We start from the raw sequence: 16,754 nt of genomic DNA, 5'->3' as shown, positions 1-16,754 counted from the left end.
TATGCTTTCGTCGACATTATCATTGAGCATCATTAGCAATAGCATTATTTTCATTCACAAGTGTAAAAAAATACATTGCGTGCTGTTCTATAAAACAAAGTAAAACCACTGGCCTTTAAATAATAGGCCTAAAGAGAACCATCTCTGGATTTTTAACCATTATGTTTTTGGCTATATTAGCATATAGCATCATTAGCATTGACGTTGCATTAATTAACAAATGTCAAAATAATTTGAGCAAATTGAGTGTAAAGAAGACACCCAGGCAGAGAGGAATCTCTGGTCGGTTTTTACGTTACTACATTATTTAGCATTATAACATCATGAGCATTAGAAACACAGCTAAACTACTCAGGAAATACAACTAAAGCAAAACTCCTCCAGACCCTTGAAGACCCTGACAAGTGCTTTTCCCCTGCGTATAAGAAGTTACTCTGTCAGCTATATTAGCATGGCATAATTTTTGGGTGTAAATATGGGTACCAAAAGAAGTCAAAACTAAAATAACTCACCCCCTTCTCTGGCCATTAACCCAATCATTCTAGCAATGTTAGCATTTAGCATCAACATGAATTCATTGTGTGTCACTGATATTTCATGTTTAACATGTAGCGAGCAGCTGAGCTCTTTCCTGTGTCATAGCAAAAAACAATTCCTGTTCTGTGGTTATCATAACGCTTACACCAATTTGAAAGTTGTGGTCTACTTCTGTTGTTTTAGAATCACTGACTCCGGACAAATTGTCCTCTTTGTTATTAGATTAAAGATTTGTTTCAATGCTGTGGTCTCCGTTGTAAAAAGCTTGCAGACAGCTTTATCACAGAGCCAACACAACAGACGACATTTTAATGGTGACACTTTCAATAAACATATAGCACGAAATTTATATTCACATTTACCACTCACAATTTGTACTGTACTTACTTGCTAGGGATGGAATGCAGTTTTGTTCCCAAAAAATTAACCGACTTTTATACATACCCAAGGGTGATAAAATATTTCATTGATCATAACACAAGTACATGTATTGCTCCAAAAATTAAATGAACACAAAAAAATGTACATTTACATCTCTATAAGTTAAGAGTATGAAATTAAATTATGCTTATATTACGTTAGAACAATGCATTATTATGAGTGTTTATAATATATTTCTTACCAGTAGATGGCAGTGTAAGAGCACTTTTATTCCATGTCAGTGCAACAGGAGTTTTTTATCGTTATCGGACATTTAAAATTGACTACAGTCAAATTTGGACCATGTACTGATTATGACCAACCAGACACTTCATTAGGCACACCTGCATAATTGAATGGATTTCCCCCCCCCGACCCTGCATATTTTGTGTTGTTTTAATTACGTACACACACAAAAAGTACATTGGCTGCCGCTGCCTGTTTCATTTACTTGCATTGAAATATGTATTTGGTAATCAGTAATTTCATTCATGAGTAATCAAGTTACAGTTACATGAAATCTGCTCGACTTCACATTTAATGACTTCCTGGTTTCACACATCAGCTTTCTTTCCGGTTGCGGTTTGAGACGTGTGGGTTACTTTCGCTTCCGCCCTTGTGCCCCTCGGTTGCTGCGCGTTCCCGTCGACGGGTGCGAGTGTGTCGTGTGTCTGTTTCAGTTGTCCGAAGCATTTCAGAGAGCTGAGACGCCATGCACGCTCCCGCCCATCTGCAGGAGCGCGCCGTTGGGTGGTGCGAAGTCAGAAGTCCATGGCATTTATCCCATAGATTCATTCAAGTTGAAATAACACAAGACAACCATTTTTTTAATGCTGTGACGTCATCACAGGTGCAGACAAGTAACAATGGTGGCGGGAAACAAATGTTCTTTTTGCAATGGGAATCGCACATTCACCTTAGTTCAGAGGTTCTGGACTCAAATCTTGCCCTGGCCTTCCAGTGCCTGTGGGGTTTCTCTGGTATCCTTTCACATTCCCAAAACATGCATGGTAGATTAACTGAATACTTTAAATTGCTTGTAGTTGCGCCTTTGACCTGGCTTAATTTGATTTAAGACCAAACCTACATAAATAAACGGATCTACCATGAATGCATGAAGTTTATTAATCATAAGTAGATTAAGTTGGACCCAATCAAAGTAATTGAGTTAAATTAACTCAAATAAATAATGTTTACCCAACTCAAGTACAAATTATTTTCATGATAAAAAAAAAAAACATTAAAAAATATTTTTCCAGTTTTATAATATGATTGATTCCATTATTTTCTTTTTATTAACCATAGATTACCTCCACCAATACACACTTGACTTTTTCTTTGGCTTTTTTAGTGATGAGCACTATTGGTGGCAAAATAATAATTGTGTGATGATAACTACAGAGTAGGAAATTGAAGTTTTCCCTACATAGAAAAAGCAGGGCAGGGCAAACCCACAAGTGCGGTTTGGCTGTTTTGTTTTATTTTATTGTATTTTTTTTTATGCGTGTCGGTGTTAATGGTTCCCGGGAAACAACGTCAGCCAGCCGAGCGACAGTTTCTACGGAGACGGCAAGATTTGTCGTGGCGCTCGGCACTCGACCCGAAACTCACATCTGGTCCTGGGTCAGTCGAAAAGCCCCCAACACACATGCACACACACTCTGAGTTGAAAAAAAAATCTGCTTGGCTGGGAACTGGTGTGCATTTAGACATCGGAATTCATTTAAGATTGGAACACCAGGGAAAGGGAAGGAGAGTTTTTTTGTGCTTAAAATTTGCACAAAACTAAACAGAATGACCAAAAAGGATATTTCAAACTTGGGGGGGGAACGCAAGTTAGTCAGTTAGTTTGCTAGTTACAGTGACCAGATTTTTATAATTAAAAACCAGGGCACTACAATTTTGCTAAAAATCAACAGTTTTCACCAGGAACTATTAATAACAAACATCATCGCTCGTCAATCTGATGACCTGTGATTGTGTTCTTGCTTTAGCTAATGCTAAATGATATCCCGGTTGACAGTTCAACAGCGCTAAACAAGTAAACGCACACACCATTATCCAACCTTTTATACTCGGCCTTCGCACCTAATGGAAGCTGTCTGTGCCATTTACCTCACGCCGGTCCCGGAACTGTAACATTGTAAATATGCCGCCAGAAAACTCCGCTTGCATTGGGTCTGACTGACGACCTCAACGTTAGGCTAGTAGCACTACATTTCCCATGATTCTTAGAAACCGAAGCAGGAAGTAGTTCTCGTTTTGGTGTGATGAAACGACGCCTGTTGGCAATTAGATGCAGATGAGATTAAACATGAATGTGAACGTAAATAGGAATGGATTTAAGAGTTAAATACATTTTTAAGTGGTTTGTTGTATGAATTGCTATGACAACTGTGTGATTGACATCTGCTCACCCGAAGATAGTAGGGTACTTCCTGTTAGCTGGGGAATAAAGATTCCTAAATTTACTTAGGTAACATTTTTAAAGGTAGCTTCAGGTAGATATTGTAGAGCAAATATATTACGTTATATTCAGATTTAAGGTTGACAAAGTACTTTAGCAAACAAGAAAAGCTGTTGGCGTATTGCTGTAAAATCCAGAGAGAAATTGTTAGGGCCGAAAGGCACATCCTCGCTTGTGGTTGACGTCGAAGTGTCTGGACTTTGACGTGCCTCCCGTGGAGAATTTATTTCCTCACAAGCGAGGGGGACGACCTCCGGAAGTACCACCACTGTGTCTACAGCAGAGGTCCCAGTCATGCCGACGACATGGCTGAGCTTTAAGAATTTACCCCCTGTCTAAATGACGTCTTATCCATCGTACAAGTGTTCAAATAAAAGGTCGATATTTTGAAAATATTATTCGTATAGTTAATTTGCTAATTAGCAGGCTACTTCCTGGTTCACAGAGGGTGACGTAAAAGATGACGAGAGTGTATCATTTTTGTTTTTAACCGTGAAGGGAATGCTTCCATTGTAACTCAAAGGACCAAATTGCAGAATTTCTCTTATCAAAATTGAAGAAAAGAAATACAGACTTTACAACATATTGATAGTTTGTCTTCCAAGTTTAGTTTGACTTTTAAACTGAGTTCAGACTGAAGGGCTCCCCTTTGAAATCTCCCCACTATTATTATTAGCCTGAGTTGTTAACCAGCGCAGTGAGAAAAGGTTTTTCCTCCCAAGGAGGTATTTGAATGGAGCCCGGTCGCATTGTTTGGATTTCACGCTCGACATGCCGACACATTCCCAAACGTTAGCTTGGGTTCATCCCGCTGAATGGAGGGCAGGCCCCAACTTGTGTGTGCGAGCTCACCTGCGGTCACATTTCACCGCCTTTTGCCTCACACACAGAAACACGCACAAACGCACGCACACGCCAGAGTGCGACTGAGGCAAAAACGGGCCGCGGCCATTACAAAGAAAAATTTCAGACTTGTGTCTTTTCGGGCATCTTTAGACTTTTTTTGGCGGGTCACCTGTGATAGACAAGCCTACCAAATTTCATGTTGCTAGAAGATCTGATTTTGTTGGCTGGTTGGTTTTTGCTGAATCCGAGAGGATGGGAGACTTTCTATGTCTTCTTGTCTTGCTCATGATAGACGGTGGCTTTTTGGGGAAAGATTGCTTTTGTCAAAATTTTAGAAGGGCCTACCAAGCCGAAATGCGAAACTTCCCGTGTCATGTGTCTACTCTTTTAGACATGTCTGCCAAATTGTATGTTGCTAAGTGAAACTGACTGACTACAAGATTCCCTCTTTGGAATTGTTGAATTATTAACATTGTTTTTCAGTTTCAATTTATATTTTAGCCGTTTTGGATTTAGTTATAGCTGTGTAGCTCAATGAATAGTATTGTCTATTGTATTCTTATCTGAATCTCTCGCCTGAGAAGAGAAGGGCAACAAGTTTCTTTTTTTAATTATCTAAAAGGGAGTATAGCCTAGTACCGGTCTCAGTCGGTCGAAGAGACAGGCTGATTTATTATTGTTCAAGTCTAATCTGATTTGTATTCCTGGGAACTTCTGCCTTTTTGTGAATGGGATGGGAGAGGAGACTTTTCGTATTCACCCACTTTTCAATAAATAATGATGTGCAGGAGAAGGAGGGACACACAATCTGAACGGAACACGGTTTGAGTGTCTTCATTTTGTGTGATCAGAAGCTTCTGATATAACAATACCTTTGCAAAGGGACTTCTTCACCAGAATCTCACCAGTCAGTTAATTGAACACGCAAAGAGTAGAATACAAATATTGTCTACTCTAACAGAATCAAATTTGATCCACTATGAACTTGTCAAGAAGTGATTTGTTCCGTCTGATACAAGACCTCCGGATTAAAAAGCATGTTCCTGTTCATGTCTTTGCTTGTAAAATCTCATGCACATTTTACACCCCCACAAAAATGATGACGCGACCCATGTGGCGTATGTGACACAGATGGCTCAGACTGCAACTGCATTACAGTATTTTGACAAATGCTGCCTACGATATTTACCCAAATGAGCCCTAATAAATAAATAATCACTTTTTGTTTTCATACTATAAATGACTAGCCACTGTAATAAGTAATGACACAAATAAGCTAGCTAGCAAGCTTGAGTTAACCTAGCTTTATTTTCCTAGAGCTTGCAGCGAGCGTTTGGACTTTCTCGAGGATGAAATAACAGCATTTGTGGTTCACTCAAATACACGAGGACATACTTGCGGGCAAACCTGGAATTATATGAACTGCATTTCCTTCTCAGAGGAGGAAAAGGGTGGATCCAGCAGTGGTGACCACGTGAAAACCTCCATCCCGGGAACTCGATGAAGAAAAAGCTTCCATCCTTGAGAGGAAAAACCCCCCGCTTACGTCAACATCCGAAAAACACCAGCCTAAAAAAAAAAACATAATTCTTTTCAGATGTATCAGTGACGCCCCGGAATGCGCTAATCTGTTGTGTTTGGTGGAAACAGACAACGAGCCTCTGCGACAATCCTTCTCCAAACGTCCCCCAGTACAAGTTTGAAGTTGCAACAAAAGCTTTGTTGGTCGTGTATTTTTTAAGACGTACGATTAAAAGACAAGCAGCAGCTTAAAAAAAAAAAAAAAAAGACAAGCAGCAGTGCACAGAGTTCATAGGTCAGGCCGGTGAAATATCAAAGGTCCCTGTTGCATCACTCGCATCGTTGTGATCACTTACTCGTTTCTTATTTATTTTAATCAAATCTAAATTGTTAACATTGCTTTATCTGGCGGTTTTGGCCGGACATGAGAATGCTTACATTATACACAGATTCCTTGACATAAAGTAGTTCAAACAAACATGTGCAACAAGATTGCTCTATCTTTCTGTGTGGGTTGTCACTGTTAACCGATGTTTTGCATTTTCCCCAAAGTCTCTTTGTTCGAGCGTGAACGTCATGAAAAGTTGTGGTATTCCAAAAAGTCATGATTGGGTCTGTACTTGGGTTTTAGGGTTATTGGGTACAAGGGGAAAAAATGCGGCAACATTTATTTTTTCTAATGTGTAAATAGGAAAATATTTAATGACGTTTAAAATGTCACTGTGCGAAACTGTAGTTGAGACACCCGCCTGTTTTCCTGCCGTCTTTGTGAAAGCCACAGGCAAAAAAAAATGCCAGATGCGCCTTTCAGACAAAACATTCAGAAATGGGGAAAACGTGCAGGGTCCACGCAGGAAGGAGATTTAGACCGAACCGAAAACATCGCGACGCTACGCTGGTCTCGCGCGTCTTGGTTGGCGGGGTTCTCAATGGAATTTTGTTTCACTCAGCGGCGCAACGGAGGAAGAGAAGAGATTTCCGCTTTGGTAAGTGGTGCTAACTTTAGTGTAGCATTGCTAGCTTACTTAACACTTCGACAGTTAAACAAACAAACTCACCAGATCAGCCGACCTTCACGCTATCTCCTTTTTGGCCCTCTCCCGGTACACGTCGATCGCCGTGTCGTACGGCCCCCCGGGTGCCTGCAAACCGCGACGATCAATCTATCCTCCTTTGCTATGCTACACGTTCTGCGCACAACCGCTTCCTGTGTCTTGTCTGCTGTGTGACGTATATTTGGTGACGTGGACTATCTCGACACCGACTGCCGCCAAAAGTTTAAAATTCAGCCAACCCAGACAAAATTGGGCGAAGTAGCGAAATGCTCGCCGGAAACGTCCCAAAATGTGCCGCCCAAAACGAGAACGTAGCATTACACTGCTAGGAAAGATGTCGTCTCTGATGTTTGATGAGGCATATTGTGTCATCTAAACCAGCCTTGTCTTCAAAGGACACCTCATTGGCAAAGATGACATCACAACATTTCAGACTTGGTAATAATAGTCGTTTCAAAGTAGGCACTATCACGTATTCCGCAACACCAGAAAACAATCAACAATCAACTGGTTGTCCTCAAAATACATCCACGACTTTTCTGTATAGTTTTTTTTTTTTAGTGTTCTCCAGGATGGCCAGCAAAGGGAAGGGCAAAGGCAAGGGCAAGGGCAAAGGGAAAGGTAAAGGCAAAGGCAAGGTGGCAGAGATTAATGAAAACACGCCACTGACTGAATTGACGGAGCAACAACTGATAGAGCGCGTGGTTAAGATTACAGAAGAGCTGCGCCGCATCCAGGATGAGAAGAAGAGTTTTCAGCTAATGCGGGATCAGGTCAAGGCCTTCTGGGAGATCGGCAAGCAAAAACTGCAAGACGTGAAGGACAAGCTGCGCGAGGGCAGCATTGTGCGCGACGAGGCCAAGATGCGCCACCGGATGTTGGTGGCCAAGTACCAGCAGAAAGTCCGGCACCTGGAGTCGGAGTGCCACACCAATGTTTCGCAACTGAAGCTGGACGGGGCCGGGTTCTACGTCATCGACGACAACAAGCGCTTCGAGATGGAGCAAGGTGCGCTGCGCGAGATCCGCAGCCTCCAGGTGGACCTTAGCGAGAAAGAGCTAATCAGCCAGAACCATATTGAGCAGCTGAAGTTCGAGCAGGCGGCCGAGCTCGTGGACATCATCGTCCCGCACGACTGGAGGAAGGTGGAGCTGGAGGCCAAGCACAACGCCAAGATCCTCCCGATGATCGAGGCGTCCGAGATGAAGCTCGAAGCCGAAATCAACATCCTGGACACCCAAATGCAAATCCGTCTGGAGTCGCTGAAGAAAGAGCACGACGGCGCCTTCCGCCACGCGCTACGGCGAAGCTGGGAGTTCTACCAAGCGCACATGGAGGAGATCTCTCTCTTGGAGAAGCAGCTCACCACGCTCATGTGCCAGGGCGTGGTGCGGCAGCTGACGTTCATCCAGAAGCAGCCGTCGTGCCCGCAGGAGAACCTGCAGCTGGACAAGAAGAAACTGGAGGAGCTCCACAGGCAGCTGGAGAAGCACAACGAGGACAAGGCCCAGCGCGAGGCCAGCGACGGTCGCCTCAGGGTCCTGGAGGAGGAGTTGGAGGAGCTGTCCATCGGGCACAGCACTCTTGTCCAGGAGCTGGAGTGCAAGGAGTCGGAGCACGAGGAACTGCTCAAGAGCCACGCGGCGGGTCTTCTGGAGGTCCAGCAGCGCAACGGGCTGCGGACGAGGCAGCTGAAGCTCAAGCTACAAGCCACCATCGAAACGCTGGAGAAGCTCGAAAAGAGCCTTAGCGCTTAACGCGGACTTGGGAGACTTTGGACCTCAATTTTTAGGTTTTCAGGGTTTATTTGGAGTGACCAAAACGATGGGTTTGCAGACGTAAGCCATGGAACTCGGGAACTCGTAGCTAAGACATCCTCGACATCTGTAGGGATTCGGCATTGATGAGTTATTAACATTGTTTTTCAGTTTTAATTTATATTTTAGCCGTTTTGGATTTAGTTATAGCAGTATGGCTCAATGAATAGAATTGTATTCTTATCTGTGTTACTTTCATGAGAAGGGCAACGGGTTCATACATTCATTCGCTATCTCTAAATGGGAGGGCCGGTCTCTGCTGGTCGGAAGGGAGTCAGGCTTATTATTATTGTATTTTTTCTAATCTGATTTATACCCATGGGAACGGATTATCTTGTATTCACTGAGTTGTAACCAAGTGTATTGTGGGCTGATGGGCGGAGACTTTTAGTCTCCCACTTTTCTCAATAAAATGATGATTTGCAATGAATGATGATGATGATCACAATTCTGAACAAACCGCTTGAGAGAGTTCAATTGTTGTCAATCAAAAGCTTTTGATACCTTTGCAAAGGGACTTCTTCACCAGGATCTCACCATTCAGTTAATTGAACACGCAAAGAGTACAATACTTAATATTGTCTACTCTAACAGCATCAACTACAATTTCCTGCCTGGTTCGATAGACAGACCCACCGTGCCTTTCTCGTGGTGGATAGCGACGAAGCACAAATACTTTGTGTCTGCACTTACATAGATTCTTCTGGTGTCTGTACTTAATTCAAGTATTTGATGACATTTACTCCCTACAAATAAAAACAGATATCTGTACTTTCTGCTCTACTAGCTTTGTCAAAATAGGCTCGATACTTTTTTCAAACTCCATTGATAACACGTTAAAATAACAAAAAAACAAACAGAAAGTGGTAAAGTCAATTTTTTTTCTTCTTCGTCTTCTTTTCTTCATCGCATATTTGATTTGCAAGGAATTTTGGCTTATGTAGTAGTCACAACTTGCGTCCGCAGCTCCGTCCAACTCGCTAAAGGAGCCTCCCTTGAATGCATTGATTTCTCTGCGGCGTTTTTGCGCTATTTTGTGCCTCTGCGGCGAAAAACGCCACAGTTTGTGCCTATATACACAAACAGTAAATACAAGTATATAAGTCCGTGACTTCTGGCGCGCAACCCACCGGAAATACTCAAGTCGTTGTCAACAAACATGACGCTCGCAGCAAAGAACCGCACTTCTGGGAGGAAACCGACTACTTTATTTTCGCGTGGCGGGTGATATAAATATAATGTCTTTTATTGAACGTATAGTCCGTTAAAAGCGGAAATGACGTTATTTACGTAATTACGTTGTCCGCGCGTCGCGATCCTTAACCCGAATATTGACTGCATGTAAACGTAATCAGTGGGTAGCTGCTGCCAGACAACCCACTCTAGCAACTAAGCCACAGCCTCCATTTATTTTTCTTTTCTTTTTTTTTTTTTTACCAGCCAGTCTGGCACCAAAACAGGAGGTTGTTGAAATCCTCTGGCTTGCCCAACAAGATAAATTTACAACCTTCTCCCTGAAAACATATCGCTCCTGATAATCCATACACGGGTCACAATAGCCGAAGACGGCCCAAGCTAATCTACTTCCTGCTGGTTGTCTGGAGTCGCTGGCAATGTCGCGGTGATAAAAACTGAGTGAAATCACACGGACAAGGACAATATGCTTAGGGGTTTGGGAAGTGGTGCACTGTTTACAGGAACAGCAAGTATAGTTTCAAATTAAAACGAAAACAATTCAGCGTTTTTTGCAAGGCTATGTATCCTATTTAACTCAAACTTAAAAAAAAAAAAAAATCAATCATAAAGGAAATTAGCCCCATACATCAGTTTTGTTGATTGACAAGAAATTGGGTGGATTTCCCAACTCCCTCTAATTTTCGACACCTGTAATTTTGACTCTTACATTCATGCAATCTCATGTCTGAACTTCCATGTTCTGGATCTGTGTGACACATTACAACAGACCCTGCCCTGGAATGTGGTGCAGAATGAACAGCATGGTCCCTAAACGCAACCAGATGTTCCCTCGTTGAAAGCCCTCGTGGTCCTGCGCTGGGCCGGGATCCGAGCCGATCCAACGTGCGTCACCGCGGGCGAACCCCAAACCCCGTTTTTTTTTTTTTAGGCCTTAGCTAAACAGCCCTTCTTCCTGTGCCTCACTGAGGTAACTGTTCCTATTCTGAGAGGCTCTTTATTTGAATGTCGCCATTTAATTAAGAGGCTATTAATGCTGTGAGTGAAGCAAAACAGTACATCATTTTGAAGACACTTGCTCTATATATGTATCGGGGTGTGTATCTCGATACATGCGGTGTGATTCAAGGAGGATACATTTTAAACTCGGCACTCAAAAAAACGATTTTCTGATTGAAAATCCATTTTCATAACTAATAGTAGTCCAGTAGGCTGTGAGGAACATTGAGACGATCCTACAGAGATCTGATTGGACGCTTTTTAACACACTACGACCTTCTGGGGAATCTTATGACATTCTCGGTCATGCTAACCGCTATGCTAACGTCAATGTTAAGTGTTTTAAATTTCTATGTCAGGGTACCAATGTGTACTATATATGTATCGTGCTATATAGTTCTTGATCCTTGTTATGTGTCAGCCAGTTTTGCATTTCCATTTCCCGGTTGCCTGGCAACATAAAGGCCGTAAAGCGTTCTCACCAGGGAGTTTAATCTCCTGCGCCGCTGGCTGCAAGGTCATTGACAACACGTCCTCCTGATAAATGCAGTTTGTGGTGATAGACGACGTTTGTTATGGCGCTTTTACGCCACCGATGACATTTTTGTTGTTGTCGCCTTTTAACTAAAGCTGAATTTAAACTGCAGTTCACATCAGAAGGGAAGTCAAGTCAAAAAAGTTCTTTACAATAATATGTTCTATGCGGATTAATATTGCGTTTGCCACTTGACTAAACCCAAAACACAGATGAGCCGTGATTGGTCTTTACCTGAGCCCTTAGGCACTGTGATGTCATTTTCAGATGACAGCAACTGGCAAAATGGCCGACCCGAGATGGACGTGTCACAGTTTAAACTTCCAGAACCACTACGCAAGAGTTTCACATTTAAAGTGTGACAAATTTTCCAAACAGGTCTCTATGGAATTCACTCGCTTTGTTAGATATTAGATGCGTATCAGATTTTGCTCTACATTTGTAAAAGGCCCGATTCTGGTCTGAATAGATGACATTTTTTTTGCTTTTTTTGTGTGTATTTTACACTGCCGTAACGCATTTCCCAATTGTGCCAATTGAGAGGGAAACAAAAAGAAATTGGTTCACTTAAAGCACACACCATAAATCCAATCTAATACATACTGTAGCCTACGTCTCAGATCAGGTTGCTCAATAAAGAAAAAAAGTATTCACGTCTCTTTCAAGACGGCATTTGTGGGAATTTGAAAAGTCCTCGGCGGGCTTACGGCGCCGGGAGTTAAAAGGAGTGTGAGACGCCAAAAGAACAAAGGCGGCGCGCGCAGATTAAAGGCATTAATAAAGGCATCAGACTGTAGAGCGTTGACGCTTAGCCGTGCCGCAACTGCAGATGAAGTTGATTTTTGGAGGGTAATGGCAGGTGAAATGACTCCCACGCCGAGACGATTAAAAAGGTATCACGTTGAGACGACAACGTGAACGCAATAATCCCGATTCGCACAGTACCGCAAAATCAATTGAAAACTATCCCAGATGCATGCCAGGCCTGTAGGTGGCGATGTCGCATTGTAACGAAACATTACGCCCTTAAGTGGCATGCACACATATCGACAATCGGTATAAAATTTCATTTCAAGTCAGCGAAGGCCCGATTATTGGATGTCTCTGAAATATAGTCCTGCGATGTGTTTTTTTCCTACCCGATCTTCTTGAAAAACGGTTGAGGTCAACAATCATAAAAGTTAACCTCTTAAAGTAAGTCTAGCAGGTAGTGATGGGCATGACAGTTCTTTTCAGTGAACTGAATCTTTAGAATCAGTTCATTCAAAAAAAACTCTTGTGGTTGTAGAGTGCGTTAAGAGTTAACACCCCCCCCCCCACACACACACACACACACCATTTCCCAATCTCCTTGGAAAACCCGGTCAGACATTTGTACATCTTAAACTATTCCATATTTCAAGCAAGGTAAACATAGACAATCGAGTCAAATGTTATCATTTTTCCTCCTCTTGCGATCAAAAGGCCCGATTATCGGATGTGGATTATTATCATATTCTACGATCCTACGATCTGCGATCTGCTCATAAAAGAGTTGAGGCCAACTATCGTAAATCTTAAACTATTTGAATATTTAAAGAGGTACACACATACCAACACTCGGGCAATCTGACGTTTTTTGTCCTGGTCAACAAAACAGAAGCACGTGTGAGAATCCGAGGTCAGACCACACCTGTGAGGGTTTCGACTGGCACTGTTTCTTTTTTTTTTCAGGGTTTTGGGACTTTGGACAACAGGGATGAAACCCAAACATGTCTCCACTGAAGCCAAATATTTGTTCTCCTTTTCCTCTTCTCACTATCACCTCTCACTGTAAACTGTTTATACGTGCATTTTTGACACTGTTTTGTCTCGGCTGAAGCTTTCAGTTGACAGGATAGCTCAAGGATGTTCAATATCGTTTGTTATTGTTCCTCATGTTATTGAAGATTCCTGTTTCTTCAGTGTTACTTTTCTTTTTCTCTTCTTGATGGACGACAAAGTAAAAAAAAAAAGCATAACAGTTTATTGACAGAGTTTAATGTGTTGAGATCATAGTTCCCCAATATATATATACAACTATTAAAAAAAACACTAGAGTAAGAGTATCGGTAAACTATAAATACCATAAAATGACGTGTTGGTTCCGGTGAAACTGAAGTGAGGCTGCTTATAATGTAAGTCAACCCCACAGTCAGTCACATATTCAGGAATGCTATTACTGCAGTTAAGGGGGATGGAGCTTTCACAGCAGGGAGGGGGGCAGAGGGTGCATGCATGAGATAGCACAGTGCACTGATGCCTGAATTTACACTCTCAGGTGACACGTTAGTACTGCGGAGTCTACAATGGCCACGGATGCTAACATTCCACATAGTGGGAGGGGGGGGGGGTCATAGGTTTCGCAACATGGAGTAATAATAACATCATGAAATAAAACATTACGCACTCAGTTTGTGCTAATTGATGAGTTCTTGTCTCATCTAAATTCATTGCGCTGCAGTCTTTGGTTGGGCCACCGGGGGCAGTATAACTGTCACGCAGGCACAAATGAAAAATAGTTTCACAACTACGGTGATTCAGTATGCTGCTGTCACATGAGTTATTTCTCATAGAGGATGTGAGTCCCACACATATGAACATATACGTATCTATTATAAACATATTAGAGCTTGAACTCACACAAATATGCGCTTGCTATTCGTATTCACGTTAGCGAGCAAGTACTGAAACACTCGAATTGCGATGATACAGCAGGTTAACCTATAGAAAGGTTTTCTTTTTTTAGTTTAAAATAGCTTATACTTAAACTAACTTCCAGGATCCCTTGTCGTACCCTGGCTAACAAATCCAAGTTGTATTTCTCGCTTGAGTCCTGCAAATCCATTATTTTGTACCTGCTAGCTAGCACTAAGCTAACTTGTCATCTCCAGTCCGGCGTCCACAAGCCAAACTCTCTTCGTAAGCTGCTGTGTTACACGGCCTAGCTGGGCTTTATGGACTGACTGTACCAATACACGGGACAAAATGAATGAAAAAAATCTTATTCTGCGCTTGTTTTCAACAGCGCAGCTGTGCGCCATGTAATTGATCTGTGAAATAAATTATTAAAAGTTTTCACGTACCCCTGGGGTTATGCGTGCCGCTGATTGGGAAACACTGTTTTAAAGCACTGATGTCCCTGGCTAAAAAAAAAAAAAAAAAAAAAATCAATGTGTTGTTTACGAATTACGATGTCATAAAAAAAGGCCCCATTAGCTCATTACTTTGCTCAACATGCTCTCTTGATGCTTGGGAGGCACAAAGCTCGCATGAATTTTGCATGTTTTCTTAAAAGCAACGTCAATAGCAATGCATTATTTAGCAGCGACAACCATTTTCAAGTTCATCAAAATATTTCCACACTAACACACACACGCACAGTCGCGCACACACGTGCATACACAGTGTCTCATTTTCCCTGGCCCATTGCACATCGTGAGCTAATGACAAAAGCTGCTGACTGGCTTTAAATGACTCTTTTAAAGCCGGCAGCAGCGAGTCATTGGGCTCAGTCGGTCGGCGTGTGGAGGGGGGCGTACGACACTGCGGGAGGCCACTGCAGAGTGCCTGCATGTGTTCAAATCTACACAGGCAAATTCCACAACTGCGCCGAGGTGATGGTAATACAGTAATTATGTATAGCCTGCATTACCGCTTTGCCATTTGAATTGCAAACGGTGACACGTGCGGTACATGTCACGTTTATCCTTCAGTATACTCTATATGTACTCACTGACATGTTTACTTTCATTTTCTTCGTTTTATTTAACCATATACTGTTAAAAAAAGTAATTAATTAATATATATACTATATATATATTAATTAATTAATTACTTTAGATTAGATTTTCAACTATTCTATTTATATTATTTTATAAAAAATTATTTTATTAAACCTTCTTTACTTGTACTATTAAAGACTTTGTTAATGATGCATTATTTTCATTTATTGCAAAAATATTTGAAAAAGTATTTGTATTAATTTTTAGAATAATTTGTTTTTATAGTTATCATTTTTATTTTATTATTTTATATTTATTTTGTATTTTTTATTTTATTTTATTACTTTGCCATTGTTGCATTATTTTTTCCTTATGATTTTATTTTCCCTTTATAGATTTTAACCATTGATGAATCTTTTTTTTTTTTACTTTATGTAAAATTAATACCAATAATGTAAATATTTTAAAAAGAAATAAACCTTGTGATTTATTATTATTATTATTATTATTATTATTTATTTCAATTTTTTACATCTTCGGCCCAACGTACTGCAGTGCTTGAATGAAAGGACATCGACTGTATAGGGTTTCCATGGCCTGTTGTTTTCACCGTACCATCTGGTGACATTCACTCCTTGACCTCGTCCCCGCCATCACCATCACTTTTTTCCTCCTCTCATTTCTCATTCATGCTTCCTGTCGTTCTTTGCGTGTGCAGATGTGACACGCTCAAGATGACTTCAACGTTTCTTTTGTCTCAGACAAACGACAATAACATTCAGATGGCGCCGGATAGTACAGTGCCTTGTTGCTGGAGCTCCTCTCATAAGTGTCGAAGCAACTTTTTTCTTTTTATTTGGCTTTTTTTCATGATATTTATTCTAAAATATGAAAACCATATGAAAACCGCCATTTTTTTTTATCCAAAAGAAAAGATGGCGTGTCAGTCACGGAAAACACAGGTTGCTATAGAAAGACGACATGAGTGAGAATAAATACGATAAAATTCCCTCTCATTTATCAGCGTAGTACATACACCGCTCGCATATATTTTTTTACCACAAATATATCGCTTATAACCCATAAACAGACATTTTTTCGCTTTTGTGCATTTTGCATGCAAGTTGGTTGTGTTCACACCCACAGCGGCGTAAATAACAACTTTTGTTGCCAGTAAATTCCTGTAAATTACGTAGAATACAAGAAACGGTTGTAAACTAGATTACAGTGAATTGCTGTAAAAGTAAATGCACTAAGTAACTGTAATTTATATACAGTAAATACTTGTAAAAAAAAAAATACAGTAATGTACTGAGATTTTACAATAATTATTTCTTGTAAATTCTACAGTCCATTCGTTACAGTGCACTAAAGCTGCTTCGGCCGTTTTAAATCATTACAACGGGTTTATCAGTTTTGTGATACAGAAAAAGGATGTGACTTCATTCTGGAGTAGACTTGTTGATTTATGACGAACACTGGGACATTTTTTTTTAGACGATGTAAGTAGTTTCCGCTCTTAAAAATAAGATGGCCCACATTGGAACGCTTTTTTAGGACTTACTTTAAATATCTTTATATATGGTCCCCCCCCGCTGGCTACCCTTCCACAGCCAGTGG

General features: G+C 41.2%; 1 protein-coding gene across 1 annotated transcript; it reads left to right on the top strand.

Moving 5' to 3' along the window:
* The first annotated feature begins 7,353 nt into the window (after positions 1 to 7,353).
* On the top strand, positions 7,354 to 8,931 carry LOC147162484 (dynein regulatory complex subunit 4-like). The gene has a single exon (XM_086095470.1). It carries the CDS (start codon positions 7,419 to 7,421, stop codon positions 8,601 to 8,603), a length of 1,185 nt encoding a protein of 394 aa, XP_085951596.1. The 5' UTR covers positions 7,354 to 7,418; the 3' UTR covers positions 8,604 to 8,931.
* The last annotated feature ends 7,823 nt before the right edge of the window (positions 8,932 to 16,754 follow it).

This window comes from Leptonotus elevatus, chromosome 14 (genome assembly GCF_054856555.1).
Source record: "Leptonotus elevatus isolate MCC_2025b chromosome 14, RoL_Lele_1.0, whole genome shotgun sequence".
Lineage (NCBI taxonomy): Eukaryota > Metazoa > Chordata > Actinopteri > Syngnathiformes > Syngnathidae > Leptonotus > Leptonotus elevatus.
The sequence above is the reverse complement of the archived record's forward strand: the minus strand, read 5'-3'. Positions and strand labels throughout refer to the sequence as shown.